Below are 20295 nucleotides of genomic sequence, written 5' to 3'. Positions count from 1 at the left end.
TTAGCCTTTAGCCACACAAACACACGGTGATTCCTTGTTTAAAATTCCCGGAGGTGAAACTTTACTATGGATCAGAGCGCGGTCAAGCGAACATGGATCCCGACTACATGACAACCGGCAGTTTTCGGTGAGAAATTTGTGGTAATAAGTCGGCTCTTATCGGAGATCAGCGGAGTTTCTGTCCTGCTGCAGCTTCGTGACTTCCCTCAGAGACTCTGGCGTCAACACACCCCTGGCCACGCCCCTCAGACTTTCAGGTACTATTTATCTCACTAAAACACTAGCAACACAATAGGCGGATAAGGTATTTCCCAGAATTATGTCAACCAGCAGGTTTCGGTGAGAAAATTGTGGTTAAAAAGTCAGTTCTTACGGGATGAAAGCTGCCGTCGACTCACCTGAGATACTGAGTGTCAAGTCACCCATGGACACACACCTCCGACTATCAGGTACTATTAAACTCACTAAAACACTAGCAACACAATAGAAAGATAAGGGATTCCCCAGAATTATCCTAGTAAATGTCTCTAAAAACATCGGAATGCGTCCCAGTGCTATCGCGTTTAATTTTTTACTTGTTTTTTTTTTTTTTTTTCCTAGTCCGTCGCTATCAATATCCTCAAACACAAATCTTTCATCCTCGCTCAAATTAATAGGGAAAATGTCGTTTTTTCGGTCCGAATAACTGTTTTTGTTGGAGACTACCATTAAAATCAATGTGAATATATGAGGAGCCCCCACACTTGTGATGTCATCATCTGCGACTTCCGGTACAGGCAAGGCTTTTCTGTTAGCGACCGAAAGTTGCAAACTTTATCGTGGATGTTCTCTACTAAATACTTTCAGCAAAAATATGGCAATATCGCGAAATGATGAAGTATGACACATAGAATGGAGCTGCTATCCCCGTTTAAATAAGAACATCTCATTTCAGTATGCCTTTAATAATTGTTTCATAAATACACTTTTAGTTGTGATTTCCCTCTCTGCATGAAAGTTTAAAAGTAGCATATATGAATGCAGTATGAAGAAGAATGTTTGAATGTAGACACATAGAATCATCATACTGCTGTGATTATATGCATCAAGTGTTCATTCAAGGCTAAGACAAAATATGGAGGTATATATGATGTATCGTGACATGGCCTAAAAATATCGAGATATTTAAAGAAAAAGCCCGTATGGCCCAGCCCTACCTTAAAAGTACCCCAGAAAACAACGGCACTATCTTCCTAACCAGTAACAAACATGAATACACGGCCAAAGGTTTGAGACCAATACCTCCAGTAGGTGGGGTTCTTTCTTCTTTGCAGACATGTTGAGAAGCTTCTCCAGCGAGCTGTAGTACTTCTCCGTTTCTTTCTCATACTTCTTCCTCTGCGCCTGGACAAGAGAAGGAGTCATTCATCATCCTCAGGTGAGGGCCTGAAACAAAGTGCTTTCAGCAGCATCCCTTTAATGAAGAGAGGCAATTAGCCGTCATACAGTACCCTTACTGTGCCAAGGTGGTCTTTCCGGAACTTCTCCAGGGGCTTCATGAGCGTCTCTGTGATGTTTCTCATCTAGACAGAAGCAACCCCATGAACATGCTGTCATCATTGAGAACATAAATATTTCATGTAGGATCTTTTTTTTATGTTTGTTTATTGACCGGAGGATCACTAAACTCATCTGTATACTCTAGCCTTTAAATAGACCTCCTTTTTAGACCAGTTGATCTGCCGCTTCTTTTCTTTCTCCTATGTCCCCCCCGTCCCTTGTGGAGGGGGTCCGGTCCGATGACCATGGATGAAGTACTGGCTGTCCAGAGTCGAGACCCAGGATGGACCGCTCGTCGGGATCCAGGTTGGGGACATCTCTACGCTGCTGATCCGCTTGGGATGGTTTCCTGTGGACGGGACTCTCGCTGCTGTCTTGGATCCGCTTGAACTGAACTCTCGCGGCTGTGTTGGAGCCACTATGGATTGAACTTTCACAGTATCATGTTAGACCCGCTCGACATCCATTGCTTTCGGTCCCCTAGAGGGGGGGGGTTGCCCACATCTGAGGTCCTCTCCAAGGTTTCTCATAGTCAGCATTGTCACTGGCGTCCCACTGGATGTGAATTCTCCCTGCCCACTGGGTGTGAGTTTTCCTTGCCCTTTTGTGGGTTCTTCCGAGGATGTTGTAGTCGTAATGGTTTGTGCAGTCCTTTGAGACATTTGTGATTTGGGGCTATATAAATAAACATTGATTGATTGATTGATTGAAACCAGACTGTTGGTTTTCTTCATCTGCAACTGGAGTTTTAGTGAAAGTGGTAGGATTTAATAATTTAATAATTCCAATATGAATGAACTAGAGCCTGCCAGAACCCATACCTAAGCTGACTTGACGGTGGCTGTGCACTAAAAATGGACCTATATGTTTTTTTTCAGGGCCGATACCGATTATTAGTACAAAATGTAACACTGCACGACACAGGAAGTCCTTCAAACAGACAGCCATATACTCTGTATAACGCAGGGGTCAGCAACCTTTTTGAAAGCAAGAGCTACTTCTTGGGTACTGATTAATGCCAAGGGCTACCAGTTTGATACACACTTCAATAAATGGCCAGAAATAGCCAATTTGCTCAATTTACCTTTAATAAATAAATCTATATATACAAAAAAAATGGGTATTTCTGTCTGTCATTCCGTCGTACATTTTTTTCCTTTTACGGAAGTTTTTTTGTAGAGAATAAATGATGAAAAAAACACTTAATTGAACGGTTTAAAAGAGGAGAAAACAAGAAAAAAATTAGAATTAAATTTTGAAACATAGTTTATCTTCAATTTCGACTCTTTAAAATTCAAAATTCAACCGAAAAAAATGGAGAAAAACTAGCTAATTCGAATCTTTTTGAAAAAATTAAAAAATTATTTATGGAACATTTGTAGTAATTTTTCCTGATTAAGATTAATTTTAGAATTTTGATGACATAACTAATTGGACCAAGCTATATTTCTAACAAAGACAAATCATTATTTCTTCTAGATTTTCAAGACCAAACATTTGAAAAGAAATTCTAAAGACTTTGAAATAAGATTTAAATTTGATTCTACAGGTTTACCAGAATAATTTTTTTGAATTTTAATCAGAAGTTTGAGGATATAATTCACAAATATTCTTCGTCGGAAAAAAAGAAAGCTAAAATGAAAAATTTAATCAAAAAGTATTTATTATTCGTTACAATAAAGAAAAAAAAATACTTGAACATTGATTTAAATTGTCAGGAAAGAAGAGGAAGGAATTTAAAAGGTAAAAAGGTATATGTGTTTAAAAATCCTAAAATAATTTTTAAGGTTGTATTTTTTCTCTAAAATTGTCTTTCTTAAAGTTATAAGAAGCAAAGTAAAAAAATAAATGAAATTTTAAAGACCAAGTCTTTAAAATATTTTCTTGGATTTTCAAATTCTATTTGAGTTTTGTCTCTCTTAGAATTAAAAATGTCCAGCAAAGCGAGACCAGCTTGCTAGTAAATAAATACAATTTAAAAAATAGAGGCAGCTCACTGGTAAGTGCTGCTATTTGAGCTATTTTTAGAACAGGCCAGCGGGCGACTCATCTGGTCCTTACGGGCGACCTTACTGGCACTGTGTTGGTGACCCCTGTTATAATGCATATGTTCCTTTTTGACTGTACTTGAATGTACAATAGACTGTATTTTTATTATTCACATGTGAATAATATAACATTAAACTGTTTGACTATTTGCTCACGCAGTTGTGGACAAAGGGGTGTACCTCGCCCCATCCTTTCTTGTGAAAGACTGAGCATTTTTTTGGGAAGCTGTTTTTATAGCCAATCATGGCACCCACCTGTTCCCAATTAGCCTGCACACACAGTCTGGATGGTTCGCTTCCCCTTTGGTCCGGATGACACAATGTTGAATATTTCGAAAAACAATTCGAAATGTGGACTCGTCAGACCACAGAACACTTTTCCACTTTGCATCAGTCCATCTTAGATGATCTCGGGCCCAGAGAAGCCAGCGGCATTTCTGGATGTTGTTGATAAATGGCTTTCGCTTTGCATAGTAGAGCTTTAACTTGCACTTACAGATGTAGCGACAAACTGTATTTAGTGACAGTGGTTTTCTGAAGTGTTCCTGAGCCCATGTGGTGATATCCTTTTGAGATTGATGTCAGTTTTTGATGCAGTGCCGTCTGAGGGATCCAAGTTCACGGTCATTCAATGTTGGTTTCCGGCCATGCCGCTTACGTGGAGTGATTTCTCCAGATTCTCTGAACCTTTTGATGATATTATGGAGCGTAGATGTTGAAATCCCTAAACGTCTTGCAATTGCACTTTGAGAAACGTTGTTCTTAAACTGTTTGACTATTTGCTCACGCAGTTGTGGACAAAGGGGTGTACCTCGCCCCATCCTTTCTTGTGAAAGACTGAGCATTTTTTGGGAAGCTGTTTTTATACCCAATCATGGCACCCACCTGTTCCCAATTAGCCTGCACACACAGTCTGGATGGTTCGCTTCCCCTTTGGTCCGGATGACACAATGTCGAATATTTCCAAAAACAATTTGAAATGTGGACTCGTCAGACCACAGAACACTTTTCCACTTTGCATCAGTCCATCTTAGATGATCTCGGGCCCAGAGAAGCCAGCGGCATTTCTGGATGTTGTTGATAAATGGCTTTCGCTTTGCATAGTAGAGCTTTAACTTGCACTTACGGATGTAGCAACAAACTGTATTTAGTGACAGTGGTTTTCTGAAGTGTTCCTGAGCCCATGTGGTGATATCCTTTTGAGATTGATGTCAGTTTTTGATGCAGGGATGGAAGGTCACGGTCATTCGGCCATGCCACTTATGTGGAGTGATTTCTCCAGATTCTCTGAACCTTTTGATGATATTATGGAGCGTAGAGGTTGAAATCCCTAAATTTCTTGCAATTTGCACTTTGAGAAAGGTTGTTCTTAAACTGTTTGACTATTTGCTCACACAGTTGTGGACAAAGGGGTGTACCTCGCCCCATCCTTTCTTGTGAAAGACTGAGCATTTTTTGGGAAGCTGTTTTTATAGCCAATCATGGCACCCACCTGTTCCCAATTAGCCTGCACACCTGTGGGATGTTCCAAATAAGTGTTTGATGAGCATTCCTCAACTTTATCAGCATTTATTGCCACCTTTCCCAACTTCTTTGTCACTTGTTGCTGGCATCAAATTCTAAAGTTAATGATTTTTTGCAAAAAAAACCATCAAATATGTTGTCTTTGTAGCACAGTGTTTTTCAACCTTTTTTGAGCCAAGGCACATTTTTTTCATAAAAAAAATACGGAGGCACACCACCAGCAGAAAAGGTTAAAAAAAATTAAACTCCACCGGGTTGTCGTGCCTTATTTTGAGTTTGATGTTGTTTCCTGTGCTTTAGTTCCGGTCTTGCGCTCTTATTTTGGTGACCCTTCCTGTGTTGTTGGTGTTCTCCTGTAGCAACTTCACGCCTTCCTTTGAGTGATATTGCCCGCATCGGCTTAGTTTTCGCAATCAAGATTATTTAAGTTGTGCATACGCTATCCTTCTTTGTGGGGACAATGTTGATTGTCATGTCATGTACGGATGGACTTTGTGGACGCCATCTGCTCCACACGCTGTAAGTTTTTGCTGTCGTCCGGCATTCTGTTTTTGTTTACTTTTCAGCCAGTTCAGTTTTAGTTTGGTTTTACATAGCCATCCCTATGCTTCAGTGCCTTTTGTTAATTTTTGGTTTAAGTGGTACATACCATTTTACCTTCACGCTGTCTACCGCTGTGCTCTGCATATTAGGATGACGACAAACCATCCTCGACGCTTTCCATCCATCCTCTTCCGCTTATCCTAGGTCGGGGTGCGGGGGCAACAGCCTAAGCAGGGAAGCCCAGACTTCCCTCTCCCCAGCCACTTGGTCCAGCTCTTCCCGGGGGATCCAGGCCAGCCGGGAGACAGTCTTCCCAACGTGTCCTGGGTCTTCCCCGTGGCCTCCTACCTCCCTAGGGAAGCGTTCGGGTGGCATCCTGACCAGATGCCCGAACCACCTTCTCTGGCTCCTCTCCATGTGGAGGAGCAGCGGCTTTACTTTGAGTTCCCCCCCGGATGACAGAGCTTCTCACCCTATATCTAAGGGAGAGACCCACCACCCGGCAGAGGAAACTCATTTGGGCCGCTTGTACCCGAGATCTTATCCTTCTGGTCATGACCCAAAGCTCATGACCATAGGTGAGGATGGGAACGTAGATCGACCGGTAAATTGAGAGCTTTGCCTTCCGGCTCAGCTCCTTCTTCACCACAACGGTGAACACACCTCGACGCGTTCCGACTTCTACAAAGCAATGAACTACCTGCTGCCACCTACTGATATGGAGTATTACAAGATTACCCTGCCAAGGTCTACACAGCACAGGCACTAGACAACGACAGATTATTATGATTATTGATTTGCCAAAAATATTTTTTGGACCAATTAGGTGAAGTTGCATAATTTCCCGTGCACAGTGGTTGAAAATCACTGTTGCAGCACATTAAACTGAATATGGGTTGAAAAGGATTTGCAGATCATTGTATTCTGTTTATATTTACATCTAACACAATTTCCCAACTCATATGGAAACGGGGTTTGTATCATTCTGGTACTAAAGGAAATCTTTTAAAGGGGAACATTATCACCAAACCTATGTAAGCGTCAATATATACCTTGATGGTGCAGAAAAAAGACCATGTATATTTTTAACCGATTTCCGAACTCTAAATGGGTGAATTTTGGCGGATTAAATGCCTTTCTGTTTATCGGTCTTTTAGCGATGACGTCAGAACGTGACGTCACCGAGGTAACACACCCGCCATTTTCATTGTCACTTTACAAACACCGGGTCTCCGCTCTGTTATTTTCCGTTTTTTCGCCTATTTTTTGGAACCTTGGAGACATCATGCCTCGTGGGTGTGTTGTCGGAGGGTGTAACAACACTAACAGGGAGGGATTCAAGTTGCACCACTGGCAAGAAATCTGCCGCCAGACCCCCATTGAATGTACCAGAGTGTCTTCACATTTGACCGGCGATGCTAAGACAGACATGGCACAGAGATGTATGGATAACCTGCAGATGCATTTGCAACCATTAAGTCAACGAAATCACAAAGGTGAGTTTTGTTGTTGTTGACTTATGTGCTAATCAGACATATTTGGTCGCGGCATGACTGCCAGCTAATCGATGCTAACATGCTATTTACGCTAGCTGAATGTACATTTGAAACTAGATACCCACATCTAATGCGAAACAAACACTTACCAATCGACGGTTTTAAGTTGCTCCAGTGTCACAAGATCAATCAATCAATCAATGTTTACTTATATAGCCCTAAATCACTAGTGTCTCAAAGGGCTGCACAAACCACTACGACATCCTCGGTAGGCCCACATAAGGGCAAGGAAAACTCACACCCAGTGGGACGTCGGTGACAATGATGACTATGAGAACCTTGGAGAGGAGGAAAGCAATGGATGTCGAGCGGGTCTAACATGATACTGTGGAAGTTCAATCCATAATGGATCCAACACAGTCGCGAGAGTCCAGTCCAAAGCGGATCCAACACAGCAGCGAGAGTCCCGTTCACAGCGGAGCCAGCAGGAAACCATCCCAAGATGCGAAAGTCCTGATCGTTTTTCCCCGCACATTTTACCGGCGATGCTAATAAGGCAGCCATGCTATGGGCCACTTCATTAGGTACACCCTCACTATGGCCGAATAGCGTCAATAGCTATTCGCTCAATAGCTTCAATTTCGTTTTCGCTATCTGCCTCCATACTCCGACCATCTGTTTCAATACATGCGTAATCTGTTGAATCGCTTAAGCCGCTGAAATCCGAGTCTGAATACGCTAGCTGAATGTACATTTGAAACTAGATACCCACATGTAATGCCAAACAAACACTTACCAATCGACGGATTGAAGTTGCTCCAGTGTCACAAGATGCGAAAGTCCCGATTGTTTGGTCCGCACATTTTACCGGCGATGCTAATAAGGCAGCCATGCTATGGGCCACTTCATTAGGTACACCCACGCTATGGCCGAATAGCGTCAATAGCTAGTCACTCAATAGCTTCAGTTTCTTCTTCAATTTCGTTTTCGCTATCTGCCTCCATACTCCGACCATCTGTTTCAATACATGCGTTATCTGTCGAATCGCTTAAGCCGCTGAAATCCGAGTCTGAATCCAAGATAATGTCGCTGTATCTTGCTGTTGTAACCGCCATGTTGTTTGTATTGGCAGCCCTGTATGACGTCACAGGGAAATGGATAGTGGTTTCGAAGATAGCGAAAATAAGGCACTTTAAAGCTTTATTTAGGGATATTCCGGGACTGGTAACATTTTTTAAAAATACAACAAGCCACTGGGAACTGATTTTAATTGTTTTTAACCCTTTTGAAATTGTGATAATGTTCCCCTTTAAACAAGTTTTGGATTGCTATTGTGTGTTGTCATGTTTGTCCTCCAAACATGAGTGTAACAAAGCAACACATTTTCCAAAATGCTGCTACAATGCTAGCGGGCCTCGCTACGTGTCCCTGCCTGCAGCCCGGCCCACTTCTCCAGACCGTGATGTCATCCCAAAAGGCAGAGTGAGTGTTCAGCACACTCTGGTCCCCCGGAGATCAATCATCGGCTGCTGGTTACACCGCCAGGGGAGATGACGGCGGTCGTGTTATGGCTTTCGTTTTCGCACCACTTCCCTATCTTGCTTTCTTTACATTGCACCACGTAACGTGACACCAAAAGAAAAGCTGTGTATCATTTAGGAATGGCGTGGTTTATAAGTGAGGCATTTGCAGCCGCTCTTTTCCATACTGCAGTCAGCATTGAGCTGTGTATTTTAAGAGTTGCCACTCCCATGTAGGTGCAGCACACTGACCCTTAGACAGTGACAACACCGTCCACACTATTCAGCGGCTGAAGAAAATGAAATTCCCCGTGAGTCCCCGGGATCTTTGCCAGGACATTAATAGACGCAAACCACCAAATATGGATATTAATACGTCTTGCTGGAGTGCATATTAGCACATTCTGTAAGGCCTCGTGCACACACGCTATTTCCCTAAGGTTTCAAACAGGCTCAGACTGGTTGTGCTCACCATCAGCTCTCTTTGGTCTTCTAGGTTCTTGAGGAATGAGGAGAACTCCTGCAATGACTCATCTGGAAGATATGAAAGGAAAGCGAAGAGTTAATGCTTTCTGATAACATTTTCTCTCCCCTTTTTGGGAGAGAAAGGCAACCACCTGCACATGCCTTTTTCCTTCTGACATGCACTCAGCTTACCGGAAAGATATGAAATCATCATAGCTGACTGTCAGGAAGCACAAAGACCAGATGATTACGGGTTGGAAGTTGATTGATGAGAAGCCGAAGAATAGCCGTCGACAAACATTTTGTGTGAAGTGAACTATTTTTATAAAGCGCTTTTTCTCTAGTGACTCAATCAATCAATCAATCAATGTTTACTTATATAGCCCTAAATCACTAGTGTCTCAAAGGGCTGCACAAACCACTACGACATCCTCGGTAGGCCCACATAAGGGCAAGGAAAACTCACACCCAGTGGGACGTCGGTGAAAATGATGACTATGAGAACCTTGGAGAGGAGGAAAGCAATGGATGTCGAGCGGGTCTAACATGATACTGTGAAAGTTCAATCCATAATGGATCCAACACAGTCGCGAGAGTCCAGTCCAAAGCGGATCCAACACAGCAGCGAGAGTCCCGTTCACAGCGGAGCCAGCAGGAAACCATCCCAAGCGGAGGCGGATCAGCAGCGCAGAGATGTCCCCAGCCTTATTTGTATTTAACTTTATTCAATGGTTTTATATTATTATTTGGCGCAGCAGGAGGGGATAGAAAGAGGGGGAAAAAAGGAAGACCGAGAGGGATATTGTGGGGCCAAGAGGGGGCTAAGACAGAGAGACAACAATAACAACAATAGAACAACATCAGCAAATAGGATATGTACAAATATGATGGTAAAAGTGATAGCAAAGAAGCAGTTAATGAAATAAATAATACAGAAATAATTAACTTTATTCCACTACAAATAGAGCAATACAATACCAATAAAATAGCGATATTGATAAGGAATAATAATATTTACCTCTATTATCAACAGTACAGTTGTTTCAAGTACAACAATACATATATGTAATGATAACTTGAAATACTAAAAAAAGGCAGATAAATGGAGGAGAAGAAGACTATATTATCAATCAATCAATCAATGTTTACTTATATAGCCCTAAATCACTAGTGTCTCAAAGGGCTGCACAAACCACTACGACATCCTCGGTAGGCCCACATAAGGGCAAGGAAAACTCACACCCAGTGGGACGTCGGTGACAATGATGACTATGAGAACCTTGGAGAGGAGGAAAGCAATGGATGTCGAGCGGGTCTAACATGATACTGTGAGAGTTCAATCCACAATGGATCCAACACAGTCGCGAGAGTCCAGTCCAAAGCGGATCCAACACAGCAGCGAGAGTCCCGTTCACGGCGGAGCCAGCAGGAAACCATCCCAAGCGGAGGCGGATCAGCAGCGCAGAGATGTCCCCAGCCGATACACAGGTGAGCAGTACATGGCCACCGGATCGGACCGGACCCCCTCCACAAGGGAGAGTGGGACATAGGAGAAAAAGAAAAGAAACGGCAGATCAACTGGTCTAAAAATGGAGTCTATTTAAAGGCTAGAGTATACAAATGAATTTTAAGTTGAGACTTTTACCGGGAGGGCATTCCAGAGTACTGGAGCCCGAAATGAAAACGCTCTATAGCCCGCAGACTTTTTTTGGGCTTTGGGAATCACAAATGAAGTGATTTATATTTATATAGCGCTTTTTCTCTAGTGACTCAATCAATCAATCAATCAATCAATCAATGTTTACTTATATAGCCCTAAATCACTAGTGTCTCAAAGGGCTGCACAAACCACTACGACATCCTCGGTAGGCCCACATAAGGGCAAGGAAAACTCACACCCAGTGGGACGTCGGTGACAATGATGACTATGAGAACCTTGGAGAGGAGGAAAGCAATGGATGTCGAGCGGGTCTAACATGATACTGTGAAAGTTCAATCCATAATGGATCCAACACAGTCGCGAGAGTCCAGTCCAAAGCGGATCCAACACAGCAGCGAGAGTCCCGTTCACGGCGGAGCCAGCAGGAAACCATCCCAAGCGGAGGCGGATCAGCAGCGCAGAGATGTCCCCAGCCGATACACAGGTGAGCAGTACATGGCCACCGGATCGGACCGGACCCCCTCCACAAGGGAGAGTGGGACATAGGAGAAAAAGAAAAGAAACGGCAGATCAACTGGTCTAAAAATGGAGTCTATTTAAAGGCTAGAGTATACAAATGAATTTTAAGTTGAGACTTTTACCGGGAGGGCATTCCAGAGTACTGGAGCCCGAAATGAAAACGCTCTATAGCCCGCAGACCTTTTTTGGGCTTTGGGAATCACAAATGAAGTGATTTATATTTATATAGCGCTTTTTCTCTAGTGACTCAATCAATCAATCAATCAATCAATCAATGTTTACTTATATAGCCCTAAATCACTAGTGTCTCAAAGGGCTGCACAAACCACTACGACATCCTCGGTAGGCCCACATAAGGGCAAGGAAAACTCACACCCAGTGGGACATCGGTGACAATGATGACTATGAGAACCTTGGAGAGGAGGAAAGCAATGGATGTCGAGCGGGTCTAACATGATACTGTGAAAGTTCAATCCATAATGGATCCAACACAGTCGCGAGAGTCCAGTCCAAAGCGGATCCAACACAGCAGCGAGAGTCCCGTTCACGGCGGAGCCAGCAGGAAACCATCCCAAGCGGAGGCGGATCAGCAGCGCAGAGATGTCCCCAGCCGATACACAGGTGAGCAGTACATGGCCACCGGATCGGACCGGACCCCCTCCACAAGGGAGAGTGGGACATAGGAGAAAAAGAAAAGAAACGGCAGATCAACTGGTCTAAAAATGGAGTCTATTTAAAGGCTAGAGTATACAAATGAATTTTAAGTTGAGACTTTTACCGGGAGGGCATTCCAGAGTACTGGAGCCCGAAATGAAAACGCTCTATAGCCCGCAGACTTTTTTTGGGCTTTGGGAATCACAAATGAAGTGATTTATATTTATATAGCGCTTTTTCTCTAGTGACTCAATCAATCAATCAATCAATCAATCAATGTTTACTTATATAGCCCTAAATCACTAGTGTCTCAAAGGGCTGCACAAACCACTACGACATCCTCGGTAGGCCCACATAAGGGCAAGGAAAACTCACACCCAGTGGGACATCGGTGACAATGATGACTATGAGAACCTTGGAGAGGAGGAAAGCAATGGATGTCGAGCGGGTCTAACATGATACTGTGAAAGTTCAATCCATAATGGATCCAACACAGTCGCGAGAGTCCAGTCCAAAGCGGATCCAACACAGCAGCGAGAGTCCCGTTCACAGCGGAGCCAGCAGGAAACCATCCCAAGCGGAGGCGGATCAGCACCGCAGAGATGTCCCCAGCCGATACACAGGCGAGCAGTACATGGCCACCGGATCGGACCGGACCCCCCCCACAAGGGAGAGTGGGACATAGGAGAAAAAGAAAAGAAACGGCAGATCAACTGGTCTAAAAATGGAGTCTATTTAAAGGCTAGAGTATACAAATGAGTTTTAAGTTGAGACTTTTACCGGGAGGGCATTCCAGAGTACTGGAGCCCGAAATGAAAACGCTCTATAGCCCGCAGACTTTTTTTGGGCTTTGGGAATCACTAATGAAGTGATTTATATTTATATAGCGCTTTTTCTCGAGTGACTCAAAGCGCTTTACATAGTGAAACCCAATATCTAAGTTACATTTAAAGCAGTGTGGGTGGCACTGGGAGCAGGTGGGTAAAGTGTCTTGCCCAAGGACACAACGACAGTGACTAGGATGGCGGATGCGGGAATCGAACCTGCAACCCTCAAGTTGCTGGCACGGACACTCTACCAACCGAGTTATGCCGCCCCTAATAAGCCGGAGTCCTTTGAACGCAGATTTCTTGCCGGGACATATGGTACAATACAATCAGCAAGATAGGATGGAGCTAGACCGTGTAGTATTTTATACGTAAGTAGTAAAACCTTAAAGTCACATCTTAAGTGCACAGGAAGCAAGTGCAGGTGAGCCAGTACAGGTATATATGTATGTATATATGTATATAAAGGTATATACAGTATAGGTATATATGTATGCATATAAAGGTATATACAGTATAGGTATATATGTATGTATATATGTATATAAAGGTATATACAGTATAGGTATATATGTATGTATATATGTATATAAAGTATAGGTATATATGTATGTATATATGTATATAAAAGGTATATACAGTATAGGTATATATGTATGTATATATGTATATAAAGGTATATACAGTACAGGCGTAATGTGATCAAACTTTCTTGTTCTTGTCAAAAGTCTAGCAGCCGCATTTTGTACCAACTGTAATCTTTTAATGCTAGACATGGGGAGACCCGAAAATAATACGTTACAGTAGTCGAGGCGAGACGTAACAAACGCATGGATAATGATCTCAGCGTCTTTAGTGGACAGAATGGAGCGAATTTTAGCGATATTACGGAGATGAAAGAAGGCCGTTTTAGTAACGCTTTTAATGTGTGCCTCAAAGGAGAGAGTTGGGTCAAAGATAATAACCAGATTCTCTAACGAGTCGCCTTGTTTAATTGTTTGGTTGTCAAATGTTAGAGTTGTATTACTAAATAGAGGTCGGTGTCTAGCAGGACCGATAATCAGCATTTCCGTTTTTTGGCGTTGAGTTGTAAAAAGTTAGCGGACATCCATTGTTTGATTTCATTAAGACTCAAAGCGCTTTACATAGTGAAACCAAATATCTAAGTTACATTTTAAAGCAGTGTGGGTAAAGTGTCTTGCCCAAAGACACAACGGCAGTGACTAGGATGGCGGAAGCGGGGATCGAACCTGCAACCCTCAAGTTGCTGGCACGGCCGCTCTACCAACCGAGCTATGCCGCCCCACACTCACTTTCTACTGCATGGTTTGTGCCAAAAAGTGGCAAGTGATCACCAGATTAAACTAAAGACAAGTTGTGATGAAATCGTTTGTGTTTGGTGGCGACACGAGGCGGTGGTTAAGCTTGACTCTTGATAGGATGCCAAAGACCCCGCACTTACCGATGCACCGCTCGTCGTCTGTCTTCGCGTCGCCGATGTACTCGAACTGAAACTCTCCCAGGCACTGAGCGAACTTGCGCTGTGCCATCCCCAGCTCTGGAAGGACAAAATAGAATCGAGTTGTATTGTCATTATTACAGTGAACAGGATCAAAGAACAAGGAAATTGGAGCAGATCACCTGAGGCGCGTACACAATCATTTGGTAATATCCATAGTAAAAAAAAAAAGATAGAATAGAAGATATGTATCTACAAACCCCGTTTCCGTATGAGTTGGGAAATTGTGTGAGATATTTTGCACTGTTATACAATTGAATAAATCAGAAACTGATGACATAGTGCTGTATTTTACTTCTTTATGGCTCTTTTTCAACAAAAATGCTTTGCTCTGATTAGTGCAGGGGTAGGGAACCTATGGCTCCGGAGCCAGATGTGGCTCTTTTGATGACTGCATCTGGCTCTCGGATAAATCTGAGCTGACATTGCTTAACACGATAAGTAATGAATAATTAGGGTCCAAGGACCCTATTGAAACTGGTGCGTTTTATTATTCTTTCTTTCTTCCGCACCTACGCGCTGTAATTTGACCCCCTTAACATGCTTCAAAACTCACCAAATTTGACACACACGTCGGTCTGGCATGCCTTCCCAACATATTAGGCAGCCAAACCAGAAAAATCGAAACTGCGCACTAGCGCCCCCTAGGAAGGAAAGAAAAACAGACTGCATGTAACTTCTGTTAGGAATGTCGTAGAGACATGAAACAAAAACCTCCATGTAGGACTGACTTAGACCTAGATGCCCCATTAGAAACTTCTATACCTAAAATCAACAGGAAGTTGGCAAAAACCCCTTCAAAACTAAATTTTCGCAAAAAATGCTATTTTGCCTCTTTGAGCTGAAATCTGACCCTCTTAAAATGCTTCAAAGCTCACCAAACTTGGCACACACATCAGGACTGGCAAAATTTGCAATGTAGTGGAAAAACCAAACCCCAACACTCAAAATTGCGCTCTAGCGCAATTTTTGAATAAAACACAGCAAAAACTGCTCCTAGGAAGAAACCACAAACAAAATTGCTTGTAACTTCCGGTAGGAATGCCGGAAAGACATGAAACAAAAACTTCAATGTAGGTCTCACTTAGACCTACATTTAGATAATTGACATCCTTCGGCAAAAATCAACAGGAAGTAAAAAATTACCCCTTCAAAATAAAAGTTTTGTAAAAACCCGTTACCTTTTTCAAACGTAGACTCCTCCCAGTGCGTTTGTCGTTTCGGCTTCAAACTCGCACAGGAGAAAGATTTAACCCTTTTGATTAAAACTATCCAACCAAGTTTTGATTACTGCTCCGGTTTGGATTTTACGCGCCTTCAAAGAACCCCTGCGCAAAGTTTCCTAAAAAATGTCATTTTTGCCTCTTTGAGCTGTAATTTGACCCCCTTAAAATGCTTCAAAGTGCAAGTTAAAGCTCTACTATGCAAAGCGCAAGCCATTTATCAACAACATCCAGAAACGCTGATCTGTAATTTGAACCCCTTAACATGCTTCAAAACTCACCAAATTTTACACACACATCAGGACTGGTGAAAATTGCCATCTAATAAAAACCAAACCCCAAAAGTCAAAATTGCGCTCCAGCGCCCCCTAGGAAAAAACCCAGACAAAACTGCTTGTAACATCTGTTAGGAATGTTGTAGAGACATGAAACAAAGACCTCTATGTAGGTCTGACAGACCAGGGCTTGGCAGCGGCCAAAGGCGGACCCGACCAACGCTGTTTGCAGCTTTAATTCCACTTGTAATCACAGTGTTAAAAATAACGTTCAAAATATAAAACATTCTCATGCTTTTTTATGTTCAAGAAGTTGCATTAATGGTAAGAAGTAATTTATTTATTATTGGTTAATGTGGGGCTTGCCCTCCTGGGGGTTCTTCAGACCACCAAGAGCCTGTTTTAGGGTTACAATATTGTTTTATTTTATTTTTCTCTCAGTTGCTTTCCAGCAATTGTCTTTTTCTCTTTCCTCCTCACTCGCGCTCTGGCTCCAGCCTCAACCCTGTCTCTCCTCCTGGCTGCTGCTTATAACAGAGCGACAGGTGATTAGATAAAAAGGCCAAGGTGGGCCTTCTACGCACCTGTCGCTGATTTCGAGGCCGGTCCTGGCAACATCCTGCTTTGCTGCAGGCCGGCAGGCCACGCCCCCTCCACAGTTAGCTTCAGAATAACAATGTTATTACAAAGAATAAGAGACCTATTATACTCTGGAAATGTTGGTCTTACTAAAAAATGCACGCGTTTAGTTGTGTTCAGTGTAAAAAAAAATATCATATGGCTCTTATGGAAATACATTTTAAAATATTTGGCTTCTTGGCTCTCTCAGCCAAAAAGGTTCCCGACCCCTGGATTAGGGGCTACTTTAATTTAAAACATGTTCCCAAGGGGTACATCACCGAAAAATTTTGAGAACCACTGCGCTGGAGAATGAAGAGTGCTTGAAACTCTGCATGTCAACATCTCCGTTTGGTGCCACAGCAACAAAATGCCCAAGCGACCATTTTCAGATCAACACCGTATGAAAAAATAGTCAACAACAGACGGAGATAACGTCCGCAGGAACCTACCACATAGTGAAGGACATACACGATTTGTTTTTCCTCCATACTAACAGCGTGTCACATAATATTTGTGGCTTTTACACATACACACACGCACAAGTGAATGCAACGCATACTTGGTCAACAGCCATACAGGTCACACTGAGGGTGGCCGTATAAACAACTTTAGCACGGTTACAAATATGCGCCACACTGTGAAACCCACACCAAACAACAATGACAAACACATTTCGGGTGAACACCCGCACCGTAACACAACAGGATAAATACCCAGAACCCCTTGCAGCACTAACTCTTCCGGGAAACTTCCAGCAAACTGACCAAAAATTAACGTTTTATTAATGCATTTTCTCTTGCTACTTCAAGGCTTGAATGTTTGGTTCATTCATTATTGTTATTTTATTTTCAAATTTATTATTAGCCTGTGGGGAAAAAAATGATATTTAACTCAGACGATTGCAAATAGAAAAAAAAGGCATACAATTTTTATTAAAATTTTATTTGATATGCCATTGATTTTTTTTTTTATTATTATTATTATTATTTGAAACTGGATTTTGCCTGTCACTAAAGTTATATAAGCCTTGCTTGTTCAATATTTAATGCAAAACTTGTTTGGGTCCCTATTAAATAAATAAATGATAAATGGGTTGTACTTGTATAGCGCTTTTCTACCTTCAAGGTACTCAAAGCGCTTTGACACTACTTCCACATTTACACACACATTCACACACTGATGGAGGGAGCTGCCATGCAAGGCGCCAACCAGCAGCCATCAGGAGCAAGGGTGAAGTGTCTTGCTCAGGACACAACGGACGTGACGAGGTTGGTTCTAGGTGGGATTTGAACCAGTGACCCTGTGGGGAGTGCTCAGAGAGTATGGGGTATCGGACTGTCTTATTATGGCAGTCCGATCCCTGTACGATCAGTGTCAGACCTTGGTCCGCATTGCCGGCAGTAAGTCGAACACATTTCCAGTGAGTGTTGGACTCCGCCAAGGTTGCCCTTTGTCACCGATTCTGTTCATAACTTTTATGGACAGAATTTCTAGGCGCAGTCAAGGCATTGAGGGGTTCCGGTTTGGTGGCCGCGGGATTAGGTCTCTGCTTTTTGCAGATGATGTGGTCCTGATGGCTTCATCTGGCCGGGATCTTCAGCTCTCGCTGGATTGGTTCGCAGCCGAGTGTGAAGCGACCGGAATGAGAATCAGCACCTCCAAGTCCGAGTCCATGGTTCTCGCCCGGAAAAGGGTGGAGTGCCATCTCCGGGTTGGGGAGGAGACCCTGCCCCAAGTGGAGGAGTTCAAGTACCTAGGAGTCTTGTTCACGAGTGGGGGAAGAGTGGATCGTGAGATCGACAGGCGGATCGGTGCGGCGTCTTCAGTAATGCGGACGTTGTACCGATCTGTTGTGGTGAAGAAGGAGCTGAGCCGGAAGGCAAAGCTCTCAATTTACCGGTCGGTCTACGTTCCCATCCTCACCTATGGTCATGAGCTTTGGGTCATGACCGAAAGGATAAGATCACGGGTACAAGCGGCCCAAATGAGTTTCCAGGTCTCTCCCTTAGAGATAGGGTGAGAAGCTCTGCCATCCGGGAGGAACTCAAAGTAAAGCCGCTGCTCCTCCACATGGAGAGGAGCCAGATGAGGTGGTTCGGGCATCTGGTCAGGATGCCACCCGAACGCCTCCCTAGGGAGGTGTTTAGGGCACGTCCAACCGGTAGGAGGCCACGGGGAAGACCCAGGACACGTTGGGAAGACTATGTCTCCCGGCTGGCCTGGGAACGCCTCGGGATCCCCCGGGAAGAGCTAGACGAAGTGGCTGGGGAGAGGGAAGTCTGGGCTTCCCTGCTTAGGCTGCTGCCCCCGCGACCCGACCCGGATAAGCGGAAGAAGATGGATGGATGGATGGACGCCCGGGTTGCGCACGGCCACTCTCCCACTGCGCCACGCCGTCCCTATTAAAAGGTTAATTTGTTCAACCTTGGCCCGCGGCTTTGTTCCGTTTAAAATTTTGGCCCGCTCTGTATTTGAGTTTGACACCCCTGCCTTAGCAGAAAAACAGCCCCAAAGCATGATGTTTCCACCCCCATGCTTCACAGTAGGTATGGTGTTCCTGGGATGCAACTCAGTATTCTTCTTCCTCCAAACACGAGGAGTTGAGTTTATACCAAAATGGATACATGGATGATACAGCAGAGGATTGGGAGAATGTCATGTGGTCAGATGAAACCAAAATACCAGACCTCTGTCATCATTTGAAGTGGGAGAACTTGCACAATCGCTGGCTGACTAAATACTTTTTTGCCCCACTGTATATGAATGCAGTAAGAAGAAGAATGTTTGAATGTAGACACATAGAATCATCATACTGCTGTGATTATAAGCACCAAGTGTTCATTCACGGAGATATATACGGTGTATCGTGACATGGCCTAAAAATATCGAGATAATAAAAAAAGCCTATATCGCCCAGCCCTTTCCTCCGTGCTCAGCGGCTATCTTTCTTGTGACGCAAGTAAAATGATGTCATCGACGACGTCGACTAATCTGACGAATCGTCCCAGGCCTCGCTGTGAGTAGCTTGCCTTTGCCTTGCAGGAGTCATGACTGGCTCAACCAGACATTACTCAAACCTGTCCTGTATTAGTGATTCCCAAAGCCCAAAAAAAGTCTGCGGGCTATAGAGCGTTTTCCGTTCGGGCTCCAGTACTCTGGAATGCCCTCCCGGTAACAGTTCGCGATGCCACCTCAGTAGAAGCATTTAAGTCTCACCTTAAAACTCATTTGTATACTCTAGCCTTTAAATAGACTCCCTTTTTAGACCAGTTGATCTGCCGTTTCTTTTCTTTTTCTTCTATGTCCCTCTGTGTATCGGCTGGGGACATCTCTGCGCTGCTGGTCCGCTACCCTTGGGATGGTTTCCTGCTGGCTCCGCTGTGAACGGGACTCTCGCTGCTGTGTTGGATCCGCTTTGGACTGGACTCTCGCGACTGTGTTGGATCCATTATGGATTGAACTTTCACAGTATCATGTTAGACCCGCTCGACATCCATTGCTTTCCTCCTCTCTAAGGTTCTCATAGTCATTATTGTCACCGACGTCCCACTGGGTGTGAGTTTTCCTTGCCCTTATGTGGGCCTACCGAGGATGTCGTGGTGGTTTGTGCAGCCCTTTGAGACACTAGTGATTTAGGGCTATATAAGTAAACATTGATTGAAGTGCGCTGCCAACCTCTCCCTGCCCTGACCGTCACTCACACTGTGCTATAATCATCCTCACCCTACTCACTCCAGCCCCAGATTATGCAACCATTACATTTGTGAAGCATCACAGAAAGCCGGTGTGAAAAGCTGCACACTTGGCATCACTCGTCATAAAAACCACAGTTCAACTTTTTTGCAAACATCCTGTTTGTCTT

At 43.6% G+C, this 20295-nt stretch overlaps 1 protein-coding gene across 2 annotated transcripts in view; it reads right to left on the bottom strand.

The window, feature by feature from the left end:
* LOC133539127 (rho GTPase-activating protein 10-like) overlaps window positions 1-20295 on the bottom strand; it is a 170556-nt gene that overhangs the window by 74439 nt on the left and 75822 nt on the right. Inside the window, exons 2-5 of one of the 2 annotated variants that reach the window (XM_061881221.1) lie at window positions 14258-14353; window positions 9143-9204; window positions 1491-1562; window positions 1282-1383 (exon numbers count right to left, since the gene is read on the bottom strand). In XM_061881221.1, coding sequence (XP_061737205.1) covers window positions 1282-1383; window positions 1491-1562; window positions 9143-9204; window positions 14258-14353 — 332 coding nt within the window. The remainder of the gene's footprint in view (window positions 1-1281; window positions 1384-1490; window positions 1563-9142; window positions 9205-14257; window positions 14354-20295) is intronic. The other variant, XM_061881222.1, reaches the window with a different exon arrangement.

The sequence above is a fragment of the Nerophis ophidion genome, linkage group LG20 (genome assembly GCF_033978795.1).
Source record: "Nerophis ophidion isolate RoL-2023_Sa linkage group LG20, RoL_Noph_v1.0, whole genome shotgun sequence".
NCBI lineage: Eukaryota > Metazoa > Chordata > Actinopteri > Syngnathiformes > Syngnathidae > Nerophis > Nerophis ophidion.
Note: the sequence above shows the minus strand (reverse complement) of the source record. Positions and strands in the feature narration are given on the sequence as shown.